At 42.6% G+C, this 12850-nt stretch overlaps 1 protein-coding gene across 1 annotated transcript in view; it reads left to right on the top strand.

The window, feature by feature from the left end:
• The window catches only part of PLD5 (phospholipase D family member 5), a 97569-nt gene that overhangs the window by 47592 nt on the left and 37127 nt on the right, over positions 1-12850 (top strand). Inside the window, exon 5 of the mRNA XM_023744513.1 lies at positions 11723-11850. Coding sequence (XP_023600281.1) covers positions 11723-11850 — 128 coding nt within the window. The remainder of the gene's footprint in view (positions 1-11722; positions 11851-12850) is intronic.

Below are 12850 nucleotides of genomic sequence, written 5' to 3'. Positions count from 1 at the left end.
ATCTATTCATTCATTCTTTCTTTTAACAAATATTTATTGTGTTCTTACAGTTGATGAGGCACTGAGAGGCAGCTGATCGATGTTTCTCTCTCATCGATGTTTCTAACTCTCTATCTCTCTCCCTTCCTCTCTGTAAAAAAAATCAATAAAATATATTAAAAAAAAAAAAAAGAGACTCAGCTTTCAATTCTAGCTCTGAACCTTGAGCCAGTTGCTTTCTCACTCATCCATCTATTCATTCATTCTTTCTTTGAACAAATACTTATTGTGTTCTTACAATTGATGAGGCACTGATGGAAATAACTTGATCTCATTTGGATTTTTAAAATACAGTGGGGCCTTGACTTAGGAGTGTCCCGACTAACGAGTTTTTTGAGATACCAGCTGTCTCTCTCTCTCGGCCGATTTTTTGCATTGAGTTGATAGAGTAATTTGAGTTAACCAGCTCCTTAACGAGCTCGGTCTCGGAACGAATTAAACTCGTTAAGTCAAGGCCCCACTGTATCTGTTTGGTTGTTGTGTGGGAAATGGATTGGAGGGGAATTGAGGCAGGGAAACCAGGTAGTGGGCTGTTGAATTACCCACCAGGCAAGAGATGTTAAGGTAGAAAAAAATAAACATTTAAAATATATTTTAGCCCTCGCTGGTTTGGCTCAGTGGATAGAGCATCGGCCTGTGGACCGCCGGCTCCCGGGTTTAATTCCGGTCAAGGGCACATACCTCGGTTGCAGGCTCCTCCCCAGCCCGGGCCCTGATCAGGGCACATGCAAGAGGCAACCAATTGATGTGGGGGGTTTTTGTGTGTGTTTTTTCTTATTTATTTATTTATTTATTTATTTATTATTTATTTATTTATTTATTATTTATTTATTATTTATTATTTTTTATTTATTTATTTATTTATTTATTTATTTTTTTAAAAATATATTTTATTGATTTTTTACAGAGAGGAAGGGAGAGGGATAGAGAGCCAGAAACATCGATGAGAGAGAAACATCGATCAGCTGCCTCCTGCACACCCCCTACTGGGGATGTGCCCGCAATCAAGGTACATGCCCCCAACCAGAATCGAGTCTGGGACCCTTCAGTCTGCAGGCCGACGCTCTATCCACTGAGCCAATCTGGTTAGAGCCCAATTAATGTGTTTCTCCCACATCGATGTTTCTCTGTCTTTCCCTCTCTCTTCCACTCTCTCTAAAATCAGTGGGAAAATATCCTTGGGCAAGGATTAAAAAAAAATACCACCACAAATAAAATGCGTTTTAGAAATAGAACTGGCAGACATTGAAAATGTATTGGCTGTGTGGATGGGGTTAAGAAAAAGAAGTCAAAATTACCCCCAGGGTTTAAGTCTGAGCAAGGGATTGGAAGGTGCTGTCATTTACTGAGACAGAAAGATAATAGGATTAATGGGCTTGGCATTTGGGGAAAATAAAGAGCTCTATTTTGAGCAAAGTGAATTCTGTTTTGTGCTTCTTAAGATGCAAGTAGAGAGATTAATTCAGGTCTGACCTCTCCTCTGAGTCTAAAGCTCAAAGAAGGGTCAAGCCTACAGATGTGATTTGGGGAATCATCAGTATGGAGATAGCATTTCTAGCCACAGAGCTGAACAAGATTCTCACAGGAGTGAGTATAGCTATAGAATGGGGCCCAGGACCAAACCCAAAGGCTTTCTAACATTTAGAGCAGTGGTTCTCAACCTTCCTAATGCCGCGACCCTTTAATACAGTTCCTCATGTTGTGGGGACCCCCCAACCATAAAATTATTTTCGTTGCTACTTCATAACTATAATTTTGCTACTGTTATGAATCGTAATGTAAATATCTGATATGCAGGATGTATTTTCATTGTTACAAATTGAACATAATTAAAGCATAGTGATTAATCACAAAAACAATATGTAATGATAGATGTGTTTTCCGATGGTCTTAGGCGACCCCTGTGAAAGGGTCGTTCGACCCCCAAAGGGGTCGCGACCCACAGATTGAGAACCGCTGATTTAGAGACTTTGTAGAAATAGAGAAATTGACAAGAGAAACTGAGAGGAGGGACAGTGAGGTAGGAGAGAGGAGAGAAATGTTTTCTTTGCTAAGAAATGAAGTTAGCTAAGGGTAGAGGAGGAGCCCGGCCAGTGTGGCTCAGTGGTTGAGCGTCGCCCTATGAACCAGGAGGTCACGATTTGATTCCCAGCCAGGACACATGCCCAGGTTGCAGGCTCAATTCCCAGTGTGGGGCATGCAGAATGCAGCTGATCAATGATCCTCTCTCATCATTGATATTTCTATCTCTGTCCCTCTCCCTTCCTCTCTGAAATCAATAAAAATATATTTTTTTAAAAGGAGTAGAGGAGCCATTAGATTTGGCAGTATAAGTGTTCATTGATTAATTTAACAAGGGTATCGACAGCCAGATTGATAGGAGTGAAAAATGAGTGCCTAGGTGAAGAATTAGAGACAAGTATGGAAAACTCCCTGCAAAAATTTTTCTATGAAGAGAAACAAAGCATTTGGAGAAGTGGCTATAGTGGAAGTAGAAATCAAACTTAGTTTGGAAACTGAAAGGATTGTATCATAGTATTGATTGTGATGATCATTTTAAATTGAAATGGATCACTGTGATTGTGAGATTTTCTCTAGCAACCTTTGGCTGTTCTGGTGAAAGTATAGGGAAGGGCCCTAACCGGTTTGGCTCAGTGGATAGAGCGTCGGCCTGCGGACTGAAAGGTCCCAGGTTTGATTCCGGCCAAGGGCATGTACCTTGGTTGCAGGCACCTCCCCAGTGGGAGGTGTGCAGGAGGCAGCTGATGGATGTTTCTCTCTCATCGATGTTTCTAACTCTCTATCCCTCCCCCTTCCTCTCTGTGAAAAATCAATAAAATATATTTTTTAAAAAAAAGTATAGGGAAGGAAAAAGATAGAATTCATCGGAGTTTAAGATTTCCCTAGGAAAAAGTTACAGAGAGCTGACCATGAAGTATAAACTTAATAAAGAGGGGAGTAAGCGCAATAGTTGCGTGATGGACATTGAAGAAGTGGTAAGGTCAGTGGTTTGGTCATTTCAATGATGTCAAAGTGGGACTCTAATACATGTGAGCTGGAAGGAGAGAAGGCAGAGGTCAGAAATGGTGAGCCTTAACATCATCATTTTAAATGTGCATTTACGGGCAATAGCCAAGTCTATGATACTATGGGAATGGGTTACTAAAGAGAAACGGAAAAAGACACCAAGGTCGCTAAGGAGCTAGAGTGTTGAGTCATCCACATTGTTTGTATCAGTGACAATAATGCGTGGTTGGCAGAGGTGAGGAAAAGAGAGAAAGCAATTAACTAAAGTCTTTAATGAATGATAGAGAACCGGAAAGCTGAGAAAGGGGAGCCGCAAGCCATGGTCATGGGAAACACAGCCAGATGACATGAATTTTAATGCAGCCTGGGATTTTGAAAAAATGAAGGAGGCATCGTCTGGAAGTGACAAAAGAGATTAAAGAGAGCACTTACTTTACTTTCTAGCCCTGAGGTCCTGGAAGTGTAAGAGATAAAACAGCCTCCCACTAAGGGGATAGCAGATGAATTAATGGCCTTAGCTTCCTGAGAAGGACTTGGATGGAGTAGCTTGTTTCAGACTAATCCTCCTGCAGAGAGAATACAGTCACACAAAAGAAAGCTATTTGAATGGATCAAGAGCAATTAAGGCATCAGGTCCTAGTGGAGCCTAGACCTGAGAGAAGAAAACTCATTAGGATGAGCCCTGTATTCACTACCAGCTTTTCTTTTGAGGGATTTGTCAATAACATGCCAGGGAATAGAGGTCAAACAGAAAGCAGAAGCCTGAACTTCTTGAGTAGCACTGGACTGAGGAGGCAAAAATTGGAATTTTTTAATACAAAGTCCATCGGAAATTACAGGCATCCCAAGGCATAGCAACAAATAACTGAGAGCCATGAGCAAAGAGAAGACATCAGAAACAGATCTACAGAGACCCAGATATTGGAGAGGGACTTTGACATCACTATAATTAGTGTATTTAGGGAAAGAGAGAACTGGGTTTTTTGGGGGTTTTTTAAAGCAACTGGAAAACCCAGAACTGAAAAATACAAAAGCTGCAATTTAAAATTCCATAATAAGGTTTATTGCAGATTAGACACAACAAAAGAGGGGATTAGTGAATTGTTAGTGAGTAGAACATATCCATAGAAGTATATCACAGAGAGAAAAAGATGAAAAACACAGAAAAGAGCAAAAGGAACATGGAACATGGTTTAGGAATCTACACAAGTATAGTTGGCATTCAAGGATTATAGGAAAGAGAGAATAGCATGCAGCAGTATTTGAAGAGATACTGTTCATAACTTTCAAAACTAACAAAAGACATCAAAGTATTTACAGACACCAAGAAAGATAAATACAAGGAAAAACATACCTAGCCATATTATAGAAAAACTGATGGGAACTAAAAATAGGAAAACTTTTTAAAGCATTGAAAGAAAGCGGGCATATGACAACCAAATGAAAAATAATGAAACTGATAAATTTTTTCTTTTCTTTCTTTTTTTAATCCTCAACCGAGGATATTTTTTCCATTGATTCTAGAGAGAGTAGGAAGGAGAAGGAGAGACAGAGAGAAACACCAATGTGAGAGAGACACATCGATTGGTTGCCTCCTGCAGGCCCCTGACCAGGGCCTGGCCCGAAGCCTGAAACCTCGGTACGTGCCCTTGACCGGAATCAAACCCGGGACCTTTCACTCAGCAGGCAGACGCTCTATCCACTGAACCAAACCAGCTAGGGCTGATAAGTATCTTTTCGACAGAATTTATGGAAGCCAGAAAACAATGTAGTGACATCTGTAGAGTGCTGAAAGAAAATAATTGCTAACCTAAAATTCTATACCCAGCAATCATGACCTTCAGAAATGAAGGCAAAATAGAGATATTTTTATACAATCAGAAATTGAAAGAATTTATTCTTACAGAAGGCTCATTTTAAAAAGTAAGGTAAGTTTTTTAGTCAGAAGGAAAATTATTCTAGATGTAAGCAAAGTAAAAAAGGGAGGAATGAAAACCATTGAGAAGGACAAATATGTGGGTAAATACAAAACAACAGCAATAATGTCTTCTGGGAATTAAAATACATGTAGATAAAAGAGCACAAAAAGTGGAAGGGAGACAGTGAAGTTAAAATGTGTAGGGACTTTACATTGCCCAGGATGTTGCAAAAATATCAATTTAAGGTGATCTCTAGTATATCCAGGAAAGTAAAAAGGACAAAATATCAAACATATGAGAAAAAAATTAATAAAATGAAAAACAAAGTCATCAGAGAGAAATTCAAAAAAGCCAAAAGTTGATTTTTGCAAAAAATTGAAACTTTCATATTACTGAGGAACTGGTCAAGAAAAAAAGGAGGAGACAATACCGAGCAGTATCAGGGATTTAAAAAGATCATCATGCAGATATTCCAGACATTAAAGAGATCCTAAGAGGCTGTTACAAACAACTTATGTACCAATAAGTGTGAAAACTTAGGTGAAATAGACAAATGCCTTGAAAACTACCCAATAAACAGACATGGGAAATAATGGGAAATGGAGTGTTCTCGTGGAATGGCTGTAGGAATTACAGGATACTGTATGCAAAGCCATTAGCTTTGGTGTTGGCACATAGGCTGCTCTTGATGAATGACTGTGTTACTAGAATAATCATAGATGGCAGAAACAAGGTCACGGAATCCCTGTGAGGGAAGAATGAACCATATAGACTCACAGGCCACTGGCATCGTTTTGTGAATATCAGGGGGAAATGGTATAAAAAACAGCTGTGTGGTATTTATAGGTCGAAGCAGAGCCCCTGCACGGATTAGATGTGGGGGGAGGAGGAGATGGCCGGGTTGGTGCCCAGTGGTGAGAAACAGGAATGTCATTGCCCAGCCAGTGTGGCCCAGTGGTTGACCTTCAACCTACGAACCAGGAGGTCACGGTTCGATTCCCGGTCAGGGCACATGTCTGGGTTGTGGACTCAATCCCCAGTGTGGGGTGTGCAGGAGGCAGCCAATCAATGATTCTCCCTCATCATGGATGTTTCTATCTCTTTCTCCCTCTCCCTTCCTCTCTGAAATCAATATAGTTAATAAAAAGAAAGGAACAGAAATGTCACAGGCAGGGGCAGGCACCACATTCTCTACCCACTAAGAATGTTACACGGACATGAAAATATCTCTATATATCAAAGGCTAATATGCAAATTGTCCACTCAGAAGTTCGCCTGGGAGAGCAGGAGTTCGATCGCTTGCTGTGACGTGTGCTGACCACCAGGGGGCGGCACGGAACATGGCGGGCAACCAGCAGCTGAGGCAGGGCACTGAGGTAGCGAGGGAAGGAGGAGGCGGGGAGTTCAGGCCTAGGGACCCTACCCTGCACAAATTTCATGCACCAGGCCTCTAGTAGGTGAATAATATACCAGCAACAGTTTTGGAATGAATGCAATGAACATGGAGGACGTGTACAACATTTATGTTGCAGTTCTAACCTGAAAACCTGTTCATTTGTTCCTATAATAGCCTTGGAAATTAATAATAGCTGCCTTCACTCATGGCTGTAAGACGTTGATTAATTCTTTTGATGTTTCCCAGGCACCTTTTTCTTGAGTTTTAAATAACCATGCCGCCAAGTCCAGGAAGTTACCTGTGAGCATCTCTGTAATTAGATTGAAAAAGACCATTTGTCAGTTGGAAATGACAACTGGTATAAGAAAAGGAAATTTTAAAAAAGAAAATCGTATTCCGGTATTTTGCTTGTGGTCCTTCATTTTTAAGTTTGGGGATTGACTAGAACTCCGGGAGTTTTTCGAAGACCTTATAACTTCTGGAGACTCTAAAAAGAGAATCAGGCAACTGCAGTGGCCTGCTGTGAGATGGAGGTTCTGATACACACTTTGTATTCGATCTCATGTAAGAATTCTCATGATAACCAGAGTAGTCATACGTGATAGAACACATTTCCCCGGCCACATACGCAAGGGGGAAATCTTCAAAGAATGGATCAGCTGCCTCTGATCATTCTGATCATTAGAAATAAAAGTTTTGTCTTAATAGATTCTGCAGGAGGGCTCTGGCATAGGCAGGAATTCTGGGGCATGTCCATGAAGAGAGGGCACCGTGGGAAAGTTACCCCCAGGCCAGGCAGGGCAGCCAGGCTGGGAGGGATGGTGTGTTGTAGGCGTGTGGCTGGGGCTGAGCGCCTGTCCTCACTCCCATGCAGCAGCTGGGAACAGCAGGCGAGCCCCTGCCTCCTGCCCTGTCGCCCAGCCCCTCTGCTATGAAAGTGTAACCATGAAAATGAGGCAACAAATTGATAACCTGCCCACGAAGCCTTCTTGCCCCTGCCAAGGGCAGAAAATGTTTTTACCCGTTTTACCAGGTCCTGACTTTGATGTAAAATAGATACCAATGTGTGGCTCAGTGGTTGAGCGTTGACCTATGAACCAGGAGGTCGCAGTTCCTTTCCCGGTCAGGACACATGCCCGGGTTTCGGGCTCGTCATTGGTGTTTCTATCTCTCTATCCTTCTCCCTTCCTCTCTGAAATCAATAAAAATATATTTAAAGAAAAAAAGATGGGGACCAGGAAGAATTGCTCGATCCCCAGTAGGGGGCGTGCCAGAGGCAGCCGGTCAATGATCCTCCCTCATCATGGATGTTTCTCTCTCTCTTGAAATCAAAAAACATATATTTTTAGCCGAAACCGGTTTGGCTCAGTGGATAGATTGTCGGCCTTCGGACTGAAAGGTCCCAGGTTCGATTCCGATCAAGGGCATGTACCTGGGTTGCGGGCACATCCCCAGTGGGAGATGTGCAGGAGGCAGCTGATCAATGTTTCTCTCTCATCGATGTTTCTAACTCTCTATCTCTCTCCCTTCCTCTCTGTAAAAAATCAATAAAATATTTTTTTAAAAAAAGAAACATGTATTTTTAAAAAATAGAATAGAAATCAACTCAGATGCCGACATGCCTAGGGAGGTGAACTCACAGGAACTTAGGGGAATTGGGGCAACCCTGTCCTTGAAGACCTGGTTGGCTGCAAAGAACATTAAAGAGAAACACTCTCTGGTTTCTCGGATGATTTGAGATTTCTCGGATGACTATCGAATTTGGAATGGATAACAGCTTTGTGACTTTTTTTCTCCAAGAGGGAGAATAAATGTTGAAACGTTTGGCTCTCAAAGCATCTGCAGTGTTGGGCATTTTGTTCAAGTCTCGTTAGAAAGTCCTGTCAAACTGCCTGCCCATTCCTTTGTGATGACTTTTGTTTGGAAGGGAGCCATATTTCGATTCCCGTGACCATATCTCCCACATATAAAAGGTATTTTCCCTCTAGCTTCCTTCCTTCCCCTGGCTGGGTCCTTCCGGATCGAATACGTTTGCTCAGAATTTGCCCTGGAAAATCCGTGGATTTCCTGTGGCCAGTTATTCAGAAAAGGAAAGGTAGACAGAGGGGGTAAGTGAAGGTGTTTGCAAACACATTCACTCTTCATTCACTCAGTTATTTTCATTCACTCAGTGTATAAACCACTAAAACATACATGGCACCGTGTTACTTGCTGGAATTAAAGAAACGAATAAAAACCAGCCCCTTAAAGATTTCCCCCATGTTTTTTTGTGTGTGGTATTTTTTCCCCATTTCTTTATTTCATTTCATTTCCTTGCATTCTTTTTTAAAATATATTTTTATTGATTTCAGAGAGGAAGGGAGAGGGAGAGGGAGATAGGAACAACAATGATGAGAGAGAATCATTGATTGGTTGCCTCCCGCACGCCCCACACTAGGGATCGAGCCCCCAACCCGGGCATGTGCCCTGACCGGGAATCGAACCATGACCTCCTGGTTCATAGGTCGATGCTCAACCCCTGAGCCATGCGGCCGGGCTCCTTGTATTTTTTTAGCTATTGATTGGGGAGAGTTTTTAATAGGGACTTCATCAGGAATTCCTCCTAAGAGACTCGTTTGTGAGAGCAGCGCCTCTCCAGTGTCAGAATAGGTCAGATTGTTGTGTGGTTCTGGGCAGGAGGGAGGGACAGCCTCGAAGCTAAAGTAGGAACCTCGAGTCTCAGCTTACTTTCTAGCTGGGAGTGCCAGCCAGTCATTCCCTTCCGCACGACTCCATCCCTGGCGCCCGGTTAGCAGTCTCTAGGATCCTGGCGGGTAGACGCCAAAGAATGGGCGGGTTCTCTGTAACCTTTGTCAGTCTTTGCAATCACGAGGAAAATGCTATACAAATAGCAGGGAGCCTGTCATTGATGATCTCAAAACCTTTCTGAACCCGTGAACGCAGAGCCGTGTGGTCATGACAAGTGATTTTTTACCCTTTGCTGTTTCCTTTCTCCTCTAACCCAATGGATTCCAAAAACGTTGCTAATTAACTCGACTAAACTGTGCTGGTCTTAGGAAAGCTCCCAGAATGGGCTGGCTTGACCTTTGCGTTGCTCACACAGCTAATACATTCAGGAGAAGCCCCAGATTGATGAGAAGGGTTCCTGCCGCAAACTGCCTTTCCAGAAATCTATAATTATCGATGCTGGTGCATTTCCCTGTTAGACACACCAAAGCTGGCAATAAGCTCTTTTTTATGATACTCTTAGGGGTACATGCACATATGATAAAATATTTAAAAACAAGCCTGGCCGGCGTGGCTCAGTGATTGAGCATCGACCTATGAACCAGGAGGTCATGATTCAATTCCTAGTCAAGGCACATGCCCGGGTTGCGGGCTCCATCCCCAGTGTGGGGCGTGCAGGAGGCAGTTGATCAATGATTCTCTCTCATCATTGATGTTTCTCTCTTTTTCTCCCTCTCCCTTTCTCTCTGAAATCAATAAAAATATTTTTTGAAATGATAAAAAATAAGAACAAGACAATGGCCAACACCGAGTTCAGGATTGTGGCTGCATCAGAGGAGCGTGGTAGGGCACGGGATCAAGCATAAATTCACAACAGCTTTAATGCAGGATTTCAAACTCGTGGGACTGTCAGCATGCGGGCAGGCTCAGTCTTTGCTGTGGGGACTGCTCTGCGTTTTTGCAGCGCCCTTGAACTCTACCCACCTGATGCTAATAGCGCTCCTGTCACCAGTTGTGACAAACAAAAATGTCTCCAGATAGAACTCATGTCCCCCGGGGACAAGGGGACAAAATTGCCACTGATTGGGAAGCACTGCTTTAATAGATTGTTAAGCCCTGGCCGGGTTGTTCAGTGGTTAGAGTGCCAGCCTGCGGACCAGTGTTACCAGTTCAATTCCCGATCAAGGGCTTGTACCTTGGTTGCAGGTTCCCAGCCCCAGTTAGGGTGAGTGTAGGAGGCAGCCAATCAATATGTCTCTCTCATGTCATTGTTTCTCTCTCTCTCTTTCTCTCTCTCTTTTCCCCTCCCCCTCCCTTCCACTCTCTCCAGGAATCAATGGGAAAAATATCCTCAGGTGAGGATTTAAAAAAAAAAAAAAAAGAATGGTTAAGGTTCTAGTTTTTAGAAAGATGGAAGGTTCACAGGTGTCTATAGGTATATGGTGCTTCCTAATTGTAGTTTACATATACCCTCTTGAATCTATAAATGTTCAGTCATAAAATTTATTAAAGCTGATGATAATATGCTTTCAACAGGTGGCTTTCTGGAAATAAAATTGCAGGTGGGATTTGTTTGACTTTCATGATGATAATCCACAGAGAATGTGGAACTTTATTCTTTTTTACTTTTAACCACAAGGTACTAGCGTACTTCCTCTTGTGTCATTATGATGAGTATTTTGACAGGATGCTTATTTTAAATCTTCAAAATTTGGAACATTTCATTGTGCAATTTGTGCAACTTGCTAAAAATTGCATGAGTTTTCAGGCTAGAGCTGAATATTTTTAGTCAAATATTAAATATATACAGGGTGTCCCCAAAAATATATACACACATTTGAGTAATTATAAAGGCAGTGTTTATTACAATACACTTCATTTTCATTTAACAGCTGTGTGGCTCCGTGGCTGAGCATCAACCTATGAACCAGGAGGTCAGGGTTTGATTCCCAGTCCAGTCACGTGCCCGGGTTGCGGGCTCCATCCCCAGTAGGGGGCGTGCAGGAGGCAGCTGATCAGTGATCTCATTATTGATGTTTCTATTTTGCCCTCTCCCTTCCTTCTAAAAATAAATAAAATATATACAATGTGTGTGTGTGTGGTATATATATATATAATATATATATATATATATATGTGTGTGTGTGGGTGGGTGTGTGTATATATATATATACACACACATATACATATATATATGGTGTGTACACATTTTTGGGAGGATATCTTGTATATATAAATGTTGTGGGGCTTCTAGAATTATGTGTGCATAAAATAAAGTACAAAATTATCTGATTAATACCTTAAAAATAACAGTAAAGACACAGAATGCCCTCCAAAACCAGCTTAAATTACAAGTAATTTAGCCCGGCTGGCGTGGCTCAGTGGTTGAGCATCAACCTATAAACCAGGAGGTCACTGGTTGGATTCCCGGTCAGGGCACATGCCTGAGTTGCAGGTTCGATCCCCAGGATGGGGTGTGCAGGAGGCAGCTGATCGATGATCCACTCTCCCTGAATTGGGGTCCATGCACACCACAAGGATTGGGGCGGTGGCTGACTGGTTGCTCGTTCAGGGCCTGGACACAGAGGCTGACGGCATCTCCTTGAACTCCTAGGCGCCGAGGTGACCTACATGAACATGTCCGCCTACAACAAGGGCCGGCTGCAGTCCTCCTTCTGGATCGTGGACAAGCAGCACGTCTACATCGGCAGTGCTGGCCTGGACTGGCGTTCTCTGGGACAGGTAACCCTCCCGCTGCGCATGCACACACTCAGTTTTCTCAGCATCAAAACTGCCCCGTCCCTAAAGCACACAGTCACCTCTGCTGTGGTTGAAGGAAATCAACCTACAGCATTCATTATTATTTTTAAAAAATATATTTGTATTGATTTCAGAAAGGAGTGGAGAGGGAGAGAGAGAGAGAAATGATGAGAATCATTGATCGGCTGCCTCCTACACACCTCCTACTGGGGATGGAGCCCGCAACCCAGGCATGTGCCCTGACCGGGAATCAAACCTGTGACCTCCTGGTCCATAGGTCGGTGCTCAACCACTGAGCCACACCTGGCTGGGCTCATTGTTAATTTTAACTGTACTGTTTGATGAGGGTCACCTTTAGTTAATGTGGAATGGTAGGCCTTTCCCTGTCAGAATCATCTTACAAAAAAAAACCTGCTTTAGGCTTTTGTAACTCAGATGCATTAGATTCTTTGGAGCAGGCCAGGGTGGGATTCCTATTACCTAAACCTAAATTTCCAGGATCCGATTACGTAATCTACGAGATAGAGGAAAACATGTACATTGTGTAACATAGTATGTTTTAGAATAGGAATTTGTGTAATTATTTTAATAAGTTTTAAGATGAAGATGTCATCTCTCAGCAAATAATCAATTTCAAATTTGAATTTTGAAAGTACACTTGAACGGTCTTGTACTTTTCATGTATTTATTTGTGTCCACGTGACCGATAGTGGATTACATCACCTTCTTCCCATTGGCCAACCGGTGGCAGGAAGTGCTGGATCATTGGTGCACAGGGAGACTTGCCCATCTCCCGGGCACAGGGCCCACACGTACTACATTTTAGCTCAGCTCTGTAATAGTAAGGCGGAGGCAACCTTGGGTAGGTTGGACAAAGGCCGTAGGCTTGAATAAAATATCTGCGTTGGTGAGAAATCTTTAAGCTGCCGGTGATTTGGGGCCAATATGGGACGTCCTACAGAAATCTGCATCCCTCTGTTGG

This window comes from Myotis lucifugus, unplaced genomic scaffold (assembly GCF_000147115.1).
Source record: "Myotis lucifugus unplaced genomic scaffold, Myoluc2.0 scaffold_468, whole genome shotgun sequence".
NCBI lineage: Eukaryota > Metazoa > Chordata > Mammalia > Chiroptera > Vespertilionidae > Myotis > Myotis lucifugus.
The sequence above is the reverse complement of the archived record's forward strand: the minus strand, read 5'-3'. Positions and strand labels throughout refer to the sequence as shown.